Source organism: Zonotrichia albicollis, chromosome 4, assembly GCF_047830755.1.
Source record: "Zonotrichia albicollis isolate bZonAlb1 chromosome 4, bZonAlb1.hap1, whole genome shotgun sequence".
Classification (NCBI taxonomy): domain Eukaryota; kingdom Metazoa; phylum Chordata; class Aves; order Passeriformes; family Passerellidae; genus Zonotrichia; species Zonotrichia albicollis.
In genome coordinates, this window is record NC_133822.1 from 55,403,782 (window position 1) to 55,426,057 (window position 22,276).

Consider the following 22,276-nt stretch of genomic DNA (forward strand, 5'->3'; position numbering starts at 1 on the left):
CTGTATAGAAAAGTATGTGTTATGTGTACCACTTCCAAGTCCAGGGAGGCTCCCCCTAAACCAAAGCGAATGTGTTGGCTACTCTGTTGGACTGTTGGTGTCTCTGTGCTCTCTGCAGCCTCGCTTGCTTGGCAGGACTCTGTGCTGCTTGGCAGTCTTATTTGGCTGGCTCTGGCCAGTCAGGATTTGTGGCACCAAATGGACAATTCAACTTCCAACTTTACATGCAGGGTTACGTCATGCTAACACAGAACTCTCTTGAGATGTAGGTAGATTTGGGGATGGTTCATGGAAAAATTATCACAGTTGGCACCATCATGCTCCTTGTTTCCAGACTGTGGCAGATGAGCCCTAATGCTGATTGACAGATAAGTAGTTCAGGTCTGTCAGAATTGGAGCTTAGACTCTGAGTAGTGCAGAAGACATTAGGTGCTTTGTGGACTTGTAATTGCTGCAGAAGCAGAATTGTGCAAATGTAGTTGTGCTCTATATAAATTAAATTCAGCTGAACACCAAGATACTTCAGCATTAAGCCAGTTTGGTTGTGTACATGTTTGATGCACAACTCTGGTAACTGAGAGTTTATTGTACTTCTGGTGTCTGTGTTGGTCATCAGTATTGTATAGATATTTTTTGTTTACTTTGGTTCTCAAAATGGATCTGCTTTGCTGTGATGAGACCAAGTTATTCACCATATCAAATTAGTCAAAATACTGTTAACACAGGCTATCGGTGAATAGTCGGTGAGGGAAGTCAAGGAAGCATTTACTGCTGTGAGATGTCCAAATTTTTTTATGTGCATGAAGGTATTGTGTTGAGCTCTGAGTAATGGAAATTACTCTGGGCAACAGTTCCAGATATCATGTGGTCTTCTTGAGAATTTTTAATCTCTAGGCATGTAAATTTCTGTGCTACAAAGATTTTTTTTTAAAGAATGTCAGCAATGAAAACCAGTTCATCCTTTGCAGTATTAAATATTTTAGAGTGTCAGTACTGAATGAGTTTCTGCATGCAAATGCTAAAGCAAAGACAAGTTTCTGCAGCCTCTATAAATATGCTTTCTCAACCAGCAGCTAGATCAAACCTGGTAAGATAAAATGTTGTTACATCCTGCAAGAAGACTAGAGTTAAAATGATGACATCCTTGTTTTTGAGCATTTATGGGAATTTAAGGAAAGACAACAACTTTATCCTCGTATGTTTGTCTTAATGACTGTTGGCTGTTAAAGGACAAAAAATGTTAGTTTTCCTAATTTTTTAAAGGAGACTATGAAGAGCCTGTCAAGTAGGACCTTGATAAAAAACAGCATTGGAATTAGATAATTTAAAAAGTGTAATGGATGAGATTGGGATAGAAGTGTAGGTAGAAGTATGGCTGATGTCAACTTAGAAGAAAGCTAACACTGTCTAAAAAGGAAAACTAGGTAGAGAAGGGGAGTGCAATATTCAGAGATGTGATGTTTAGAGATCTCTTGGAGCTCAGTAAATCAGTTTCTTGATATGGCTACAGTGCTTAAACCATGAAGTTCACCTCTGGAAAGAATTGCTTGTGCTTATCTTCTGTAATAGTGGATGTCTTTCTTAATGTTCTCCTTTGAATGACTGAAGTGGAATTACTAGGCAAAAATGCAAAGCTTTTAGGGGCTGGCTAAATAATAGGTATTGTTTTTATGAATATTTCTCCTTGTAGTTCTGGATTGTTCAGTTGTGGTGGTCCAATAGTTGTCCAGTGATAGAAGCAAAAATACTTGTAATCTTAATGCAGAAGATTATAGAGCTTCTTTCTAAACACCAGTTAGCTCAGGTGCTCTTGAATATTCTTAAAGAGCAAATTACCATAAATATAAACAAAAGGCCATGCTAACATCAGATCTACTTAATCTGTAGCAGCATATTGCAAGGAGTCTTTAACTGGCTTCAAAAATGACTAATTCAAAATGTTGTATTTTGGCAAATCATCAAAATCAATTTGCTGTTACAGGGATAGTTTCTCTTACTTTTATCTTCTCTAAAATAGCCTTTTCTCTATGAATTTATTCATGCCTGAGTGACATGATTCAGCTACCACTAAGCAGGAACAATTCTAACAGGTTCAAGCTTATGAATGTAGTAGAGTTATCTCCTGACACCTGCATGGCTTGTGAAGTGCTTGGTTACAGTTCATTAGCCCCTTTTGAGGGCCTGGGGAAAAATTGAGCACTTGAAAGGCATTCCTAGTGTGGAGAGATGAATTACTTTTTTTCTCAATGTTTTTAATATAGCAACCTTGAATGCCTCATTTAATAAATCAGAACTTGAGAAAGCAGATAATAAAATTTAGAACAGAGATGTAACTGATAGCTGTAGAAAAAATTGACAACAAAGATACGGCTCTTTAATGGAAAGAGTCTCCTATCACAGCAAAGCCACATATAACTTCTTGATTAATTTTTAGTGCATCTTCCAAAATATGATTTCTCTGTATTTTTTTTTTGTCCTTACTGACTTCTGCTCCTTGTTGCAAAGATTTTTTTTTTCAGTCCCACTCATTTTATGGTATTAGGAAAAACGTTCTAAGACCAGGACTAAGCTTAATTTCCCATCTGTACTCTAACAGAAATTATCTAGTTTGCCCTCAGGAACTGAAATGGTTATAAATTCAGATCTTACTTGCTAAGATTGTTTTTTCCTCTCTCTACCCCTTTTTAACAAGTTTCCATAATCATGGTGTTGCCCACGCTCCTGGGAAACAATTCCTTGTGTGTAGAGTTCACTAGGGTCTTAGTTCCTAAGTAACATGTCTGATCATTCTCTCAGGTCACTGTGTGGTAATGATGGGATTGTCACTTGACTGTCATTACAAACTGTATCCCTATCTCCTGGAGCAATCTTCAATTCAAGACAGATCATCAGTTTTCTGTGTATATCACAACTGTCTTCCACCTGAAATTATAAGCTTGTGCTTCAATTACACCTTGGTGGTTTTGCTCTGTTATGAAATACTGTGAAAAAAGTTTGAAAAAATTTTGAGGCAAGTTTTCTTAAAAATGTCTTATGTACTCTGTTAAGCTGCACATTTGTAGTCTATTGAGCCCATTTGAGTTGTTCACTGTGGGCTCACTACAGTGTGGGCTTTGCAAGGTCCTAGTGCTATAAGCTGGGGAGTTTTCACTAAAGGGATTTGTTCCTGTTCTTCCTCCCTCCATGAGTCAATGTAGGCTCAGTTCATGAGTGAGTAAGGGGTAGTCTAGTTTTTATCCCAAAGTTCTGTTGTGTTGACAATTTATTAATAGTCATTCTTTAATTTATTTTAATTCATTAAGAACTTACTGTGAAGACTCATGAAATCTCAGCTGATTAATATTAACTCTCTTTCCTACACTTTGAGTTCTTGTAATTTGGCTTTCAGTCTGTAACTTGAACTATTGCAATCATTACTGAAAATATAACTTGTTAATGGGAGCTGCCTTGATTTCCTGCACTTGTTATTTTTCTCATCTCTTCACCCAAGCAAGAAGTGCCAGTAGTGTGATCCTGTGAGCTGGGATAACTAAGTATGTGTGTGAGCTGATGGCTTCTGTTGCTTTGATAACAGTTTTGTATTTTCAGAGTATCACAGTGCATATAATTTGTGCTTTTTCTATTTTTAAAAGACCTAACATCACAATCCAACTAACAAAACCCAAGAGCTTGGCAGGGTAAGCATTCTTTTGGAGAAGAAATTTACATCTTCGAAGTGTTAATAACAGAAACTTTTTATATATCGTGACTTGAAATTTCTTAATTCCGTAACTGCAGAACAAGTAAATACACTTGCAATGTAATGAGTAAAATGTGTCATTTCAAACTAGGATCACTGAATTCCAATACAAAACAGAATAAAAAATTAATCCACTTCAAAATAAATTTTGGAAAACGTAAAACTAATAAACTGTTGAAATTCTTTTGCCTGCTGTTGCTCTTTTCACACTGGTTTTTAGTTTGGATCAAAACTCAGAAATGAAACCTGCACTGTGTATACTGATGGAATGTGGTCTTATGTTTCTGTTGCCAGCTTCCAAAGTATGTGTGTTCTGACAGCTATAGCCTACATATTAATTAGCAGTGTATTTTTTTTCCAACAACATGATAAAAATTATACACAACAGGATTTATTATTGCCTCCAATAAATTTGTTTGAGCTGAAAACACTTGAATTTTATTCTATAAGGCCAACAATGGCTTTAGCTCTGATACCTCAAAGGTCACCTTTTTCCTTTTTGTAGTAAGGATTGTCTGCTTCTGTATTGGAGTAGACTCAAACCAGTCCATTCCAGCATTTGAAGGGGCTGGGAGTGGGTGGTAATGTAATTTCTGGAAGAATTGTCTTTTGGAGCTCACTCTGAGCTCTCTGTCTGGATATGACAGCTGCAAGAAGAGGGCTCATGGCAAATATTGTCTCTAAATGCTGTAAAATAAGAAAAAAGAATCTCACTTGTTGATAATGCAAGTAAGTGAAACAAAAGGCTATACTGGCTTTAAATTTTATATGCTGTCTTAATGAAGTATTAGCAGCAAGATATGTTTAAACAATATTTCTTCTTACAGTGATGGTTAATGTTAATTACTGAAGTGTAGACAGTTTGAGACTTGAAAAGTCTAAGCATTATGCATGTCATATATATGTGCACACAGGAAACCTCGGCCTGTCTCTCAGCTGGTTGCACAACAGGTTCCTCAGCAATTTGTGCCCCCTACACAATCAAAGAAAGAGAAAAAAGACAAAGTAGAAAAGGAAAAAAGTGAAAAGGAAACAACAAGCAAAAAGAACAGCCATAAGAAAACCAGGTAAAAAATTTAGAAACCTTTACAGTATTCATAAAATGTCATTTACAAACAAAAATAAGAAAGTGTTCTTTGATTTTATTGGTTTCTAAGTGCTGTGGCAAACAGCTAGGTTATATATTGATGTGAAGTTTTTTGTTTTAACCTGTCTATAAAATACAAAGAAGACCTGCAGTGTGTACTTGTAGCCAGAAGATGGAGATCAGCTGAACAGAGAAAGAAAGGAAGACTTGTTAAGGGTTATTTAGTGTATTGTTTTAAGAGTTTATAGAAGTGTTTTGCATACCATACAAAACTGTTGATAGGCAAATTGATGATATTAATATCTGGAAAAAAGAGAGGATGGGAGTGATTAGTTTTCATGCAAAATAGTAGTGGGAGGAGAGAGAACCAGTACCAGACTACAGATGAGTAGGGAAAATAACTTAGTTATTGATAGCCTTGTAGAACCCTTCAGCTTTGAAGGGCTGAACTAGGGCATAAATTAATGTGACAGGATAAGGTATGTCAGTTACCTAGTGATAGAACTCTCTATGCCACATCTGGGATGCTGAAGGACTCTTACAAGTGAAAACATGAAATATTGCAGTACAGACAAGCAGTTGTAAAAGCCTTGATCTTGCTGTAAGGGAGGAGGGTGCAAACTGCTAAACAAAAGCAGCAAGTTTAACCCCTAATTCATCATAATCTAAGCATAAAGTTATTGTGGCAAGAATGCTGTGTCAAAAAAGCTGAAAAGTGTATAAGACATGTAGTCTAAGCAAATCTGGGAGGAGCTATTGATTTTTTTGGAAGCACTCCAAAATAGCCCAGCCAAGAAATATCGTTTGGGATTAGTTATGCAGGGAAGTAGCAGATGCTTCTGTTGTGCCTGAAATAGGATCATTAGGATCAGAACAAGGGAGAGACTGAGAGTCAGTAGAGAGCAGTCATTAGGAAAGTCAAATCTACAAGCTTACCTCATGCAGCTGAAGTACTTCAGTTATGAAGCATTTGATGTTAGCATAGTGAGCTTTAGTTAAGCCAATTATAAATTGAAATATTGAGTAAATTGCAATAATGCAGTAAAAATGCAAAAAGTGAGACAGAAAGATGAAGGAAATTTGAAAAATACCTAAAATAAAATCTGGGGCCGAAATACCAGTATGATCTTGCATTAAGAATTGATTTTTTTTTTAATTCTTCAAACAGCTAATTTTTTCCAAAAATTGTTTCACTAGGTACAATAGTAAGTTAAGAATGCCTGATTAGTTTAGGCAGATTTCTTCAGTATTTTTAAAGAAAAAGGATATCCTTTTCTTTTTGCCTTAAACTGTATATATTATTGCTGGAAACAACTACAAAAATCTTCATGCACACTCAGTATAATTAATAATCTCCAGGTACACAGCACTTGCACAAGTTGATAATTCTGAACTTTTCACTCTCTTCCCATGATGCACATCAGCAGATTTTCAATTTTTTCTGAGTTACTTCAGTCATGCTGCTTCAGCCTCAGGGGAGCATGATGTCAAAGCCTATCTCAGTTGTAGTGGAGAAAAGACGCGAGTTGTTTCAGCTGAAGTGAATGGGAACAAATTCTACTTCAAACAAAGTTGATGATAGGGTAGAGGTTAGAGCTGTGCTGTTATCACACCTGCAAACATGTGGTGTCATTATTTTATTGCAGCTTGGGCCAGTGGTAGCTGTGGAGTCAGTTAACAGTTGTGCTGTTCATAGCTGCTTGTGTGAATTCAGCTGTCTGGTATCAGTTTTTCATGGTGATCATGGGAAAGGACTAAATTGAAAGTATTTTGTGCATGTCACCAGCAAAAATATGATGTCAAAACAGAAGTCAAATTATTCTTTAGTTCTTTTTGTTGTGAAAAATTAAACAGTTGAAAGATTGAATGAAGATACTTAGTCTGTCAACACTATGTATGTATCATTCATCTCTGCATAATTTAAAACAGAGACGATACCAGGAATAACAGTTACACTATGAACACAAAGTCCAGTTCAAATAGTATACTGGTGGTCCTAGTGAGGTTTTGAAATGAGGTAACACCTGCTGCAAGTTAACACTGCCTGTGCTGTTGAATTCAAAAGACAGACACCAACATCTTCATTACTGAACATAATTTTCTACTTAGAATTGTTCCTTCAGGCTGCTGCAGGGATGGATGTTTCCCTGGATCAAATTTATAACTTTGCACAGTAAAGAAAGAATTGGGTTTTAAAAGTAAAAACGTTCACATATTGCTGCATAGTGACATTATTAAAAATGTCAACTTCTAAGTAATTTTACGAGATGGTAATGTGTTATATTCAACTATTTCAATGTAAAAATACTAGGAAACACTCCACTGTTAATACTTCTGGTACTTTGTTTTCCTACATATTACACGTTGCAAAAAGAAGTCTTATATACACATTTGTTCTCCTGAGCTCCTAAAAAGTAACAGGGAGACAAGATAATAAGATGGTGTGTGTGCTTTTATTATGATTATTTTCTTCATTTAGGCCAAGGTTGAAAAATGTGGATCGAAGTAGCGCTCAGCATTTGGAAGTTACCGTTGGAGATCTGACAGTCATTATTACAGACTTTAAGGAGAAAACCAAGTCACCACCTGCTTCCAGTGCTGCTTCTGCAGATCAACACAGTCAGAGTGGTTCTAGCTCTGACAACACAGAGAGGGGAATGTCCAGGTCATCTTCACCCAGAGGAGAAGCGTCGTCACTGAACGGGGAATCTCATTAAAGTTTATTTCCTCCAGTTTCATTAGTCTCTTCAAAACATGCAAATACGTAAGTGCTGTCACCACATTTTCATGACAGATTAGTCATGCATAATTGATATGTTGACTAGAACATAATGCAGTTTAAAAAAAGAAAGAAAAAAAGTGCAGTGATAGTAACAGCATGAAGCTGAGTCAGGGGAGGTTTAGGTTGGATACCACGAAAGGTTTCTCACCCAGAGGGTGTTTGGGCACTGGAATAGGCTCCCCAGGGAAATGGTCACAGCACCAGCCTGACAGAGCTCAAGAAGAGTTTGGACAACGCTCTCAGGCACAGGGTGTGACTCTTGGGGCTGTCTTGTGCAGGGCCAGAATTTGGACTCGATGATCCTTTTTGGTCCCTTCCAACTCAGCTTATTTTGTGATTATATAGTAATTTAAATGCTATCAACAAATGCTTATGAAGCATCTTCAGACCAACTTTTTAATCTACATGTGTAAGGGTGCCATGAAAATGTGGTTTGAATGTTCATTATGCAGTGTTATCAGTATGTCCATTTTCACTTTTAGTTTAGTGAATTCTAACACAACTCTTGGAATCTCTACTATTGGCATGTACTGAATTTAAATTTTTATAACATAGTTCAAGCTGCCTAAATATGTATTATTTGAGAATTGTGAAACATAGTTATATGTATGCAAGTCAAAGATCAACTTAATCAATTATTGCTGCAACAGAATTTTCATAATAATTATCTTCTTAAAAACACCTGCTGGTACTTGGTGTGGTTAAATAGGAAAAATGTTATTAAAGAAAACATTTGTATGGATTTTTGCCAATGTTTGACACATTTTACTAGATTACTGTTACTGAATTATGTTGATGGTTTTACCAATATTTTTTGACACTTAAAACACTTATTGTAATGTTTACAAGCAAAATAGAAAACACATTCTAAGCATTGATTAGTTAATCTTGCAATTCAGGTAAAGTACTGCATTGTCGCTGTACACTGGTATTTTGTGTTGTGTAACAAATACTGAACCTCAGATGGTGATGCATTTGGCAAAAACTATTTGGAAATATGAAAGTTTGGAAAAGCTTTAAAAAGAACAGATCTGCAGTTCTCATTTCTGCTTAGTGCTGTTTCCTTGCCCCAGATTTTTCTAGTGTCACATAGTCACTTATCATTTCAGTACAGGAATATCAGATGTTGCACAAGAATAAGGAAATAATAATTCTATTATTTTTTTTGTTCCTGAATCAATTTCTTTAGTATTGAATTGGCCTGTTAGAATATATTATGCCATATATCATTGGAAAAAGACTCAGTATCCTACTTTATGGCATAAGCTGTCAACATTCACGCACTTAGCAATATACTGAAAAAGAGCAAAACTAAATACAACTAAATACAATACCACCTGGTATTATGTAAAATTACCAGTAAAATATTTTTGTGAATACAGATTTTGCATTTTTGTTTACAACCAATAAGTGTTTTGATACATACATACATACAATTCATGTATAGATTTTAAATTATATAATCTGGTTCAGTACAAAAGTTCATTTAGCTCCTTTTAGTGAGGTAGGGCACTTACACTCCTGTGAGCCTTTTCTTTTTCATTCAAAGTAAAAATTTTTAAGCCTATGTGAAAGTTGGATGGACCTTCTTGGTAGTGAATCCAGCCCCAAATTATTACCTACATATGATATGTCTTCTTAACGGCTTAAAATAATGGATTTTTGTAGCCCCTGAAAATTGTGATGTTTGGTGGTTTCTTGTAGTAATGTATTTTTCTGTTTTTAATGCAGTACTTCTACAGGCACAATGGTACTGTTCTATTTTGTAAGATGCTAGTTGTGAAATACAGTTAGTTGCATAAAATGAGAGTCTGATGTGATATCTGAGAACATACATACCTCATTCCTTGGTGTTGCTGTTTAAACTTTTTAGACATCAAATGTTAATTATAGGCTGTTTCAGATGGGTAACTACTGACCTGTTTATTATGTATTCTGCTTTATCTTACTAAAAATAGGATGTCTGTTCATTGCTGTTACCTGGCCAAATTTAGTATCTGTAAAATATGCTTTTTAAGGTTCTTAAATGTTTTTGGGGCCGGGCTAGTGTTCAGAATAGCATACACTAGTTTTTAAAAGAAAAAATACATGCTTTGCAACTTTATTTTTTTATATTTTATTTTTAGATGGGACTATTTGCAGAATATACTGATGTAATGGATTACAAAAGAGCTGAAACTGTTTAATCAGTTTAAGGATAGTAAATCTCATTGCAAGAAGTTTTATGAAATGTGTTTCTAATTTGAAATGTAATGAATTCTAACACATTTCAGAATTCCTTGCAAAGAAATAGTAATCTATTACCAGTATTTCACTAAATGGGAAATGTATTTTTATTTAAGTTTATGTGAATAAACCACCCAGCACTGCCAACAAAAGGATTCTATCTTCAGAATTAAGTAGCTGTTTGGTTTGAAGGGAAGGATGGAGTGGATTTTACTATGATTCAACTGTCTCTAGAGAATAATCTCAACAATGTGTTACAAGTGTGATTATCAAAAATAATGCAGAAAGTCTCAGTGTTCATTATGGAACAAGACAATTTCTACAACAGGTGCTGCAGAAGTCAGCTGGGTTCTTAAAAGCTGTGGTGGTTTTAACTGAACAATTAGATTGCCAGAGTTTTATCGCAATGATGCTCGTTTTAGCATGAAGCAAAGTTGAGTTTTTGCCTGTTGGTGATTAAAAGAATATGACAATACTGACAGCAGAGTAGACAAATTCTAAGCAAAATACTGCATTTGAGTCTGTTCATAATATAATTTAAATGAATTTCACTTTCATAATTTCTAAATAATTTTGACTTGTAGTAATCCTAAATCCTTTTTTCTAACTGTAAATATATTTAAAAGCATCTTTACTCCATTTATAAAAAGTGAAAATTTAATGTTGTAATGTGTTCTGATTAGGTATTTTTCTCTGTGATTGCTCTCTGCATAAGAACTGTTATTTGTTAAATCTATATATGCATCAGTCTTCAACAGCCATACATCCTGGGATGTTCATGAAATGGTGGCCCCACAAGGACAAGTGTGATAGTGTTCCATGTAAATGAGTTCCTTTATGTGCTGATTGTCTGGTTTCAGAAAGGAAAAGGGGGGAGAAATGGGGGAAAATAAGTATAAATAGTTCATTGATAAAGTGTACAGTAATTCAGTCTCTTATCTTCCTAATTTTGCTATTAATTTTCGGTGGTATAAGAAAAAGAACAAATATACAGTTGACTGATCTCTTTTTTTCATGAAATTTAAATCTACGTATTGGAGATAAAAATTCTTCTATTCAGTAGCGGGTTGAATTATACCATATAAAATATTGATTCCAACAAAGGAGGTAGTAATAAATAAATTACATTTCAAAATTTAATATTCTTACTTTTAAGAGTCAATAATGAAGAATATGACTGAAGTTTTAACCTATTATGTGTTTATCTAGATATTTATGTTTTGGGGCATAGATTGTAAAATCTCAAAAATAGTTTGATTTTATAATTTGTGCACTTTACTTTTTTTAATATTATGAATAACACATTTTAAGTAGCCATGTGAGACAGTACTTTCTATAATTTGTTCAATTGGTTCACTGTAGTGTTTAGGCAGGTCTTCTAAACTTCAGATGTTGCATCTTAAATTCTTTACTTTTTTCCTCTCCTGTCTCAGAAGCCTGACAGTTTCCTATGTTTTGCTGATTGATTTTACTTTGTTAACAGGATTGATTTGCTACGAAGCTGTCTATTGTGTACTTTTTATCCAGGGTTCTTTAACTGTATCTGTTTGGGGGTTTTTTTTCTGTAACATGCCTTTATTTGGCTCTTCTCCCTCCTAGGGAGTGTGGGTATAATTCATTCAAAATCAGAAACTGTAGGGAAATAGAAAGGCGTTTACATTTAATTTCTCCAAAGGCAACAGCAGGTGCTATACTTATAGTAAATTTAGCCTGTGCTTACTCAGGAATAAGATAGAAAAGATAAAAAGTTAATGCTGGTTTTGGCTAGTGGACCAGTCAGTCAAATATGTAATTTTGAAAATGCATACTTTTATCTCAGTGTTAAGATTTGGGTGTACTGGAAACACAGCTTGAGCTTCCAGAGGTTTTCTTAACCTGAAATTATGCCCCAGCTTATGTCAGAGTAGTCTCAGTTTGAAAGGTTATACCTTCAAACTAACAAAGACTGTACAAAAACTGTACAAACTGTAAAATCAGTCAAACTGTAGACGCTCAGATGGTTTTCTTTTGTGTTGTTAAAGTTTTAAAACAAGGAGAAACTGTTAAAAGAGACTTAGGAGACTTATCTAAGACCACAATCATATTGAGCTTAGCTTGACATCTAAAGAACCTGTGTTTTAACAAGAATTAATTGGATTTAACCACTAATTCAACTTGAAAAATTACTTCACAAGTTAATTACAAATCAGTGCTCTGTAGAATGTCTAGAATGGAGTGAATGGTATAACAGCAATGGAAAACTGCATGCTTGCTGGAAAATACTATTATCCACCAGCAAGTCATGTTTACATGACTTTCCTAAGACATTATGGCAAAAGATTGTGGTACGTCTGTGAACAAAGCTTAAACTGATTACTATTAAGAATGATTACAAGAGATTGCTGTCCCATTTGGGGTTTTGTAAAAGACAAAATTGCAACCTTATCTAATCGCTCTTTGCCCCATATACTTAAAAAGAATATTAACACCAAAAATATTGTTCAGTAACAATAGCCTAAAAAGTAGTTCTAAAATTTTAATTCTTTTCTAGAAAGTATGGCATGTCTTGGCAGATGGAGGACTATTTGAGCAGGACTATGTTTTCAGGATCTAGGCCCCCTGGAAAAGTGTAGTCTTTGGTTACACTGTTTCCTGTCGTGGTTTGACCCCAGCTGGTAAGTAGGTACCTCACAGCCCTGTGTGCATTTTCCCTCTGTGCACTGAGAAAGAGAATTCGAAGACTAAATCAGGAAACTCATGGGTTGGAATAAGGACCCAATTTAACAAGTAAAGCAAAAGCTGCACATGTAAGCAAAGCAAAACATTCACCACTTCCCATGGGCAGGCAGCTGTTCAGCCAACCCCAGGAAAGCAGAGCTCCATCACAGGTAATGGTGGCTGGAGCAGACAAACACCATCCCTCCAAACATTCTCCTCTCCCTTCTCCTTCCCTTGGCTCTATGTGCTGAGCACAGCCCCCCCTGGTCTGGGACATCCCTGTGTCAGCTGTGGGTTGTCCCCTCACAATTCCTTGTGCACCCCCTGTCTCCTCACTGGTGTGACAGTAGAAGCAGAAAAGGCCTTGACTCTGTGTAACCTCTGCTCAACAACAGCTGAACTACCTCTGTGTTATCAACAGTGTTTCCAGCACAAATCTAAAACACAGCCCTATGCCAGCTACTGTGAACGAAATTAACTACCCTAGCCAAAACCAGCACATCTGTGAATAAATCCTGATCTTGTCAAAGCAAAGTGAACATGCTTCCTCAGGCTTTTAATACATGTAGCTGTAGACCAATGGAGCTCTAATTTACAGTGGAGTTACTGAGAAGATAGCTGAGGAAAGGAGACTATTAATATATTTTTTTGATAACTTGCTAACCACATGCATGTAATTTTCCTCTTCTTTATGAAGAAGCAAAAGGATGCAGAAAAAGGAAGGAAATGTGACCAAGGCTAATAAAATGTGGCTCATTACCTCTTCCCAAGATCATTAGCTTCTACAAACTGCAAATTTTGTTTGGTTCAAAGACAGTCCCAGGTATTTGTCACTAAAGAAGGATGGAGTTGTTCAATCACTTTGCATCTGTTAAGACAAATGAGGGTTAAGGCCAGTACTACTTTCTGAATACCCACTTGTGAACACAGAGATCTAATTTGCCATTTATATGCATCTAATATATAGCTGTCATCCATGAATAATCTATTTCAAGCTGATTCTTCTTTGCATAGGATAAATAAAAATACTTCAATGTCAGGCCCAGTTCCTGATGGCACAGATCTCTGAGCAGGAAAGTCTGGCATCTGACTGGTCATCTTTCTGTAACAGCCTTCAGCTATGAATTAATCTAGGCAAGGGAAATCTCTTCAGGTTACATGCATTATGTATCATTACTCCCACCTCTGAAGGAAACACATTCTGATTTCTGATACCTTCTCTTTTTGTTTCTCTTAAGCACATTTATAGTGTAAGTGGATGCAGTGAGTTTGAAATAATTTATTATGCCTACTTTTTTTAAGTGGAGAATTTTACTGCTGTTCCCAATTCTTGAACTATATTTTGGTTTCTTTAAGATCAGCATAGTCATACAGAATAATGGTATGTGGGAGCTTAGAGGTCAGTATCAATTTTGTCACTGTTGCCTTTGTTTCTGTATAATTGACCACCTGAAGAGAGTCTTGCTGAGCAAACTTAGTTACACTGATTCTGTAGCATTCAAGCACTCTGTCTGAGGTACCTGGCATTCTATGATGCCAATTATCTGCATTTCTGCAAATGGTATTAATCTATGCTGGGAGGCTTCCAAATGTGGCAAAATAAGCAAAATTCTTTCCAGCTGAAGGAGGCAAATGTTGTCAAGTAAAATGCTTTTAGTCCCCACTGGAGAAGGAGATCTGAGGAGCATGCACAGATACTGAGTGCTTTCTCTGCTTTCCTACAGAAATTCCAAGTAGGAAGCTTCTTTTTCTAAAATGTCAACACCTTCAAAACCCTCAGTCCAACCAAAAAAACCCCACAAAAACAGAGTAATAAGGAGGGGGGAAAGAAGAACAAAGAAAATGTATTTTCAGAATAATCCCTAGAAGAGCCATATACTGGCTTGTCTTTTTTGTGTGTTTAGTGTTCCTTTCTCTGTGTAGTGTATTGGAAGTAGGCAACACACACTTCTTAGAGGTGTGTCTTGCTTTATAGTTCTTGATGGCTGTTGGTTGAAAGACATTTGGCCTGAAGATGTAGGGTTTTGTGAATTAAGTAGTAAATACCATGAATATTTCACTCTTGCACACAAGTTATTTGTTGAAAGGGTGGAAGCTTAGATGAAAGAGTTAGGAACAAAATTAATTCCTCTCATACAATTAGCTACTACACAATTTTAAAGGGTCTAATTCCTGGACTGCTAAGAAAAGGATAGCTTTATGTTGCAAGGGTGATATGAACCTAGACTAGAATGGATGTGGCTTCTGAAGAGTTTTGTGGCCAGTAATTCATATGGCTGTTTTCAGTGATTATTCCACACCTTAACCTGTTAATCTTGAAGTATTGTTAGAGCATCCTCACCAACAAATCAAAACTACCAACAGTACTGTCAGATGCTCTTAAAATTTACTAAGTGCCTTACACAGAGCATCACTGAGGCAATGATTCAATTGCAAGAAGTTCGATAAAAGATTTACTCCTCTGGTTGAAGTCACAGGTTGTTGGTTGTGACCAAGGTTATGTTCCTGGTTATACACGTTAGAATCTTACATTTTATTGCTGACATGAGTACCTAATAAAAAATAGTCCAGAAATTTTTAGGCTTTCAATTTGTAAAACACCCATTGTTTGGAGGAGATTTTTTTCTTCTAGCCAATTGTGATGGTCTACTGGAATATCACAGAAGTGAATAAAACTTGTGAGTATTTCTGGATGCTTTCACAGTTCTCAGCTTCTCAGTCAAGGACAGTATTACCTTTCTTGGGAAGGGGGGTACCTAAGTTGGTTTTGTTCATAGGCATTATGTTTATCCAACTAGTTTTTTAAGGATTTTATTATTAGAAAAAGGGCTTGTTATTTTGAAAACAAAAATCTTACCTGCCAGGTGTCTTCCCCAAAATGAGTAAGTGCCTTTTCTGTTCTGACTCTTAGAAGTATTTACTTTGACAAGATTGAATCTGAATGTCCTGGATGAACCAACTATTAAGTACCAAGTGTTACCAATGGCTTGAAATCCTTTCACTGAAACAACAAGAGACAGATTGTAAGCCACTTGAATTGTTTTGAGAACTGATGTTATCAGAAGTTTTATAATGCTATGAGTAGTATACTTCTAAGAACAATGTAACTTTTCAGGAACTTGATATTGATAGGAAATAAATATTTATTAGAAGGAGTATATTAAATAAATATTTATTTACCAATTTGAGTAAGAGAAAATGTTACACCATGGGGGCAACAGTCTTGCTGTTAGCAGTCCTGACTACTTAATGGAAAGTAAAACTGAGGCCCTGGACTTGAACTATAAAAAAAAGGGTAGTATTTGGTGAGAGATTGGGACTGTGAATCTTGTGTCCACATTCTAATAAAGTAATTTTTCCTACCTAAGTTTTTACCAATTCTCAAGCAGAAAAGAAAGCATGAGCAGATATCAGTAAGAGGCCCTCTGGTTTAATTGGTGCTGCTTCCTATCTCTAGTGGAATTTTTTTTTAATTTTTTTTAAACTTTGCTCAGGACTGGTACAGCTGAAAGTATATTTTCCCTTCATTCTTAAGCCTAGACTTTGAATGGAGTTTCTCTGAGACACTTTTGTAGTGAAATCGTATTCCCTACAAACATTGAAGACAAAAATAAACGTCTCTGTGAATGAAAGATCTTGTGTGGTTGTAATTTTTTAATATTAACAAATTAAATTTGAAAAAATGAAAGGTACTCTAAGAAAAACATAGTATATTGATCTACTTAAAAGGTCTCTGTAACACTCAGAAAGTACAGTTTGCATCATGAGATGCTACAAATTTTCTGTCTGATAAACTATATTCAATTCTATCATAGCACTCCTTTAAAGATGACCATACATTAACCCATTGGGATACTGCCTCCAACTGACCTCTTCCTGACCCCAGTTCAAAGACTATTTTAAACAATTTAAAATTCTGAAAGCTCAGCAGGAAGGCTGAGGGGAAGTGTCTGGAAAGAAACAGAAGGAATCACAGTGCAAAGACTTTTTTTTTTACTATGATAAATGGTACACAATTAATGATAATGGAATTGTTTAAAAATTTACATCCCTATAGTTATTTCACACTGATGACATATTGTTGGTTTCAGAGGAGCATAAATAGATGTTTTTGATGCCTAGAATAGTGACACACATTAAAATGCCTTTCCCAGGAATAAATTAATACTTCTTGCCTGTGAACAATTTGGCAAGGAAATATTTTTGATGAAAGCTAATGTAAGTGGACTACAATCTTGACTGGTATTGGTGATGCTTAGGGTGTGTTATGATAAAATGGTAAATAAAATTATTAAGATGTTCAGAACCCCTCTCTGAATGTATTATTTGTACTGTCTAGGAGAAAGTGCAAGAAGTACAAGTGGGGAATTTGGGGATAAACAGCAGACTTTGGGAATTTGATCTCAAAATGCCAAGAAGCCTCTGCTAATTTAGCAGACATGATTCATTACCGCTTTTGGTTATGATGGAAGTTGAGATATTCCTGGGAGTACTGCTTCTGAAGCAAGAAACTGAAAACATCAATGCTTGCAAATTAAAGTAACCAATGAGGTAAGAAACTTGAGGAGGCTTTGTCTAAGGCTTCATCTCATTGTATATAAAAACTGTGCTTGCTGCTGAAGCAACTTGTAAAACAGTGGTCTGTGTGGGTTCTCTCAATTTGTCTTCAATTCTACAGCTCCCATGTTCAGTTCTCTGAATTGTTGCTTTGCAGCATGAGGCAAAGGTCCTACAAGGCATTCTTGAAAGAAGCTGATTCTCTTGTAAAGACCACTGGAGTTTCCCATTTGTGTAGCAGGTAACTGAAGTGTTGGCCAGGAGTATAGGAGCTCATCCCTGCTCCAAGGAGGCAGCATGTGAGGCTGGTCACTCCTTGGGTGCAGAATGCTTTAAATGCCATCCTGTCATTATTGGGCAGAGATCCCCAAGTGCAGGCAGCAAGTGTTGGGAAACTGTTGACGTAACTACCAAATTTGGGACTAGCAGAATACTGACTAAATTGGCATCACATACCAGAATAGGGCTATTGTCACTAATTAAAGGGGTCCAATTTAGTCTTACTTACTCATATATTTTGCAAGAACAGGAGGGATTCAAAAGAGGGGAGAGCAAGTTGTTAAGGCCTTCTATCACCCTTTTATTCATTTCTTTCAGCTATTGACTGGTCGGCAAGACTGCTACACAATTATGGGTCTGAAGATCAAAACAAATTTCTTAAATTCCACACAAATGTTTTGGCAGCCATGGGAGATCACAGCATTCCCCTGCAGATATGGGCCTGCTGCCTGGAGATAGTTTAGGACATTGTCCAATTTTATTTTACCCTTGCTTGTCCTGAAATAAAAAAAAGAGTAAAAACTAAATTTGTAAAGCTACAGATTAAAGATGGGCAAAGGAAGGCTGAGTTATGTGTACATACGATTTTGGGTGTTTCAGGCTCGAAGTTCAGCACTACACAATATCCCAGCTCCTTGCTGGCTCAGCAGCAGAAGGGTCTGAGAGCAATCCAATGGACACCACAGATGAGGCAGTGTGATGGCTGCACACTCCAGGGCAGCACAGGGCAGGCTGGCTGCTCACAGCAGGGACTTGTGTGCGCTTTGGGCATCGCTGAGACTGCCACCAAGTGTGAGGCTGCTGGGTACCTTAGGCACTCGTCTGTGATTTGGCTGTTCTATTCAGTGTTAAAAGAAGCAGCCAGTAAAATGGGCAAATATTAGTGTCTTATCTCTTCCTGATAACTGAAGTACTAAGTGCTTTAAACAACTACCACTTTTGACTGCTTTTGAAGCAGTCATGGTTTTGAATTCGTATTTATGAAAATTGAGCAACCCTTAGAGTAAAGGATGTAAAGAGACAAACAGTAGGATTTTATTTCTCTGTCTCTGACATTGTCTCTGCATTGGTTTACATTTAAAATTCTACTTGAAGGGGGAGTAAAACCAGGGTACAGATGAACAAAGTATAAAGGTAAATAAATTGGTAAAGTCAGTCAACACTTTACCTGGTTTGACTGACTGACCACTTTCCAAAACACCTCCTTCCTGAATGACCATCTGTTGTCTTTTCCATTCGAAAGAGGAGCTACTGGCTCCAGTTTATCATCTGGCTTGCAGTGCTAAATGGCTCTCAGAGACCTGACAACTCTCCTATACCTCTGTTTCCACTTACAAGCACAGCTGACAGTTGTCATGTAATTTTGTTTTTCCTTTTAGCTCTTTGCTAGGTGTAGTTTCGCTTTCCAAGACATGTAGCCTTTTTTATTGGAAATAAAATAATAAAATGCATACAGTTTTTACATCAAATATGAAATAAACCCCACCCCTAAAATAAAAGGATGCTTTTTTGTTTATGGTCTGAATATTTCCTGGCCTAATGCATTTATTTTAAAGATCGTAAAAACACTGAATAGGATAACATACTTAGTACAAGTAGTATAAATTCACTGTGTGGAATCAGCACTCTTACTGTGAAATGGAAAAGGTAGAAAATACTTTAGATAACTACTTTCAGATTATTTCACGTATTTCATCTTAAAAATTGAACTTTCAAGGCATAATGTGAAGTTACTGTTGTGCAGGGTTACGGCTAGTAAAGATTTCTTCTATTAGAGATAAAAAAATATATTATAAAAATTTAAAAACCCTGATCTGAGTTTCAGGACTCAAAACACCTGATGCTGTAGCAAACAACAGCAGGACACAATAAGGACTTTTAAACTTAAATATAGTTATGTATAAATAAACAAACAAGTAAACACCAGCCCTTCATGCCTTATTTCTATATTTATTGCATATGGTACATATTTGCATAAGTAAGTATGTTTGCTTTGACTCTTTGCAAAAGTATTTTAAACACAAATCATAGAATCACAGAATGGTTTGGGTTGGAAGGAACATTAAAGGTCACCTAGTTCCAACCCCCCTGCCATGGGCAGGGACACCCTCTAGACCAGGTTGCTCAAAGCCCCATCCAACTTGGCTTTGAAAACTTCTAAGGATGGGGCATCCACAGCTGCTCTGGGGAACTTGTTCTGGTGTTCCACATCTTCAATGCAAATTTTTTCTTATAACTAAAATAAACCTACCTTCTTTCAGATTAAGGCCATTTCCCCTTGTCTTACAGAATTATATATGCTTGTAAGAAGTGCCTCTCCAGCTCTCTTTTTGGCCCCTTTAGGTACTGGGGGGCTCCACTCAGGTCTCCCCAGAGCCTTCTCTTCTCCCAGCTGAACAAGCCCAGCTCTCTTCACAGGAGAAATCCTCCAGCCCTCAGTCATCTTCACGGCTCTCCTCTGGACTCTCTCAGCAGGTCCATGTCCTTATGTTGGGGACCCCAGAGCTGGGCACAGTACTACGGGTGGGCTCTAATGAGAGTGGAGCAGAGGGGCAGAATCTCCCCCCTTGCTCTGCTGGCCACGCTGCTTTCATGCAGCTCAGGACCCCTTTGGCTTTTGGGGCGGCAAGCACACATTGCTGGCTCATGTTGAGCTTCTCTGGTGTAGAGACAAGGATATTGTGTGGGATGTTTCAAATGTTTTGCACAAGTGCAGGTATATGGCATCTCTGCACTTCCCTCATCCATCAACATTCCAAGCCCACTGCAGAAGGCCACCAGATTTGTCAGGCACAATTTGCCCTTAGTAAAGCCATATTGGCTGTCACCTATCTCCCCTTTATTATACCCATGCCAGGTATGGTCTTTGGAAAGTTTTAGATGACGCAAAGAAACAAAAGTCCAACATTGAGAATCCCTTCTGGACTGATGTTCAGGAGCTCCAAATGTAGAAATCTTTTCAGAAAATAAAAGGACTTGACACAAAAACATTGAAAAAAAGCTAAAAAGAAAATTATCTTTGTGATCCTAGAAAGTATTCATTCTGCTTTTTTAGTGTAGTAAACTATTAAATACTGTGCAAGTCTACATATATAGATGCTCATTGATTTAGAGCATGAAATTTGAACTTTCTTAAGAGGAATGCTACAAATATTTTGCTTAATGTTTAATAACTTACAATTGTTCACAAAGGATCTATTAAATAAATTTTGAAGTGTACTATTGATAAAGTAATAATTGATTCAAATTAGAAGAAATTAGAAAATTTGCAAAGTATCACACCACTTCCTAAACAGTTTACAAGGCAGCTACTAAATTTTGTGCACTATTGTCCTCGATGTTTTTCCTATTTTGTCCTTGGGTGCTATTGTGATTATCAACAATAATTGCAAAATACTTTAAGCTCCTGCTTTAAACAGGTTGAACACACTACAATGCTAAACAATGAGAGCTAAATAGGAAAGTAATGGGGGAAGGTAATAATATTTTGGTTGTCAATGAAAATTGATTTTGAGAATTTTTGTTAATATTTTTATACATTAGGAAATTTGAAGGGGCAGTTGCACCAAACGAAGTCTTTTTCTTAAAAGTTAGTAGGCAGGGGAAAAAGTGATTTCTGGCAGCAAGAGAACAGGGTCATTGCCCCAAGAAGTCTGATGATACCATATGTGCAACACATGGCAGCAAAGCAGTTTATTCCTACTTACCCAACCTTGCAATCTATCATAGCCAAGTGCTGACACTGCAGCTTGTATGAAAGGGCACGTGAACATCAAAGGAAGTGTCTTTGCCTTTGAAAAACCCTTAACTGCTCTGCATACAGGGCAGTGTTGACACAAATCTATCAGCACAAAATCTTATTGCTTTACCAACTCAATTAATGGTTTAATTTTGTGAAAGAACAAAACCAGGGGGAATGATACAAATGCATCTGATTAGGACTGATTTTTTCTTTTTTAATTTAAGTTGATCTGGTTTATCTCTTTATCTAATGAGTTGTTAGAATGTTGGTTTCCTTTTCTGGCTCCCAGTGACTGCTCTGACCCTTATGAACCCACTTGCTGAAATATCAGGTGCTGATTCTTTAAAAAATTGTCACCTATAGTCTATTAAGATAGGTTTTTTCTGGATTTGAGCTGTTTTCTGGAGGTAGTAAATAGAATTGAGTACTAAAGATACAAAAGATACATAGTTAAATAACTAAAGTCTAGTCAAGAAAAGGATTAAAGATTTAGAATCAATAAAAGCAGATAATCTTGCATCTGATTGTAACTCTTCATGTTTTAAGTTAATTAAAGACTAGCAGACCTTGTAGCATAAAATGTTACATATTGTTCATAAACTTTTCACGGTAAGTAATAAAGAAATATAATTTTTAATCTTTAAAGAATTTATAAACTTAATTGGTAATTATAAACCCTCTGATAATGTTTTTTTTCTCAGTGATACAATTTAGGTATAGCATTTTAGTAACTTCTGCTTATTTTCCTTATTCACAATGCCAAGTTTGTAGTAAGAAGCATTTTGTCTTTTATCAGACCAACTGATACTTAGATTAAATGGACAGATTTTGCAGTTTGACAAAAAGCCTTGTGTGTGTATGGTTTTTTTCTCCCCAATAGCAACAGAGGGCTTAACAAAGATGCTTTATTTCTGACCTTGCCTTAGTTATATTCTTAGAACACTGCAGATATATTCTCATTCATTAATTATTCACATATTATTGAACAGCACTGAATGAAGTCCTTAAATTCATACTTAGGTAATGACATGGTTGATAATAATAAAAAAAATATCCCTCTGTCACCTTTCTTTAGCACTCCTTATTTATTTTCTCCTCTTAAAAATATAATTTCTTCTTCAGAAGCATGAGACCATGATTTCTACCCATCTGCCACATTTATTCTTG

The 22,276-nt window shown here is 36.2% G+C and overlaps 1 protein-coding gene across 1 annotated transcript in view; it reads left to right on the forward strand.

The window, feature by feature from the left end:
• Positions 1–16,163, forward strand: part of YAF2 (YY1 associated factor 2) — a 31,243-nt gene extending 15,080 nt beyond the window's left edge. Inside the window, exons 3-4 of the mRNA XM_074539847.1 lie at positions 4,654–4,806; positions 7,306–16,163. Coding sequence (XP_074395948.1) covers positions 4,654–4,806; positions 7,306–7,543 — 391 coding nt within the window. The 3' untranslated portion in view covers positions 7,544–16,163. The remainder of the gene's footprint in view (positions 1–4,653; positions 4,807–7,305) is intronic.
• Positions 16,164–22,276: the final 6,113 nt, after the last annotated feature.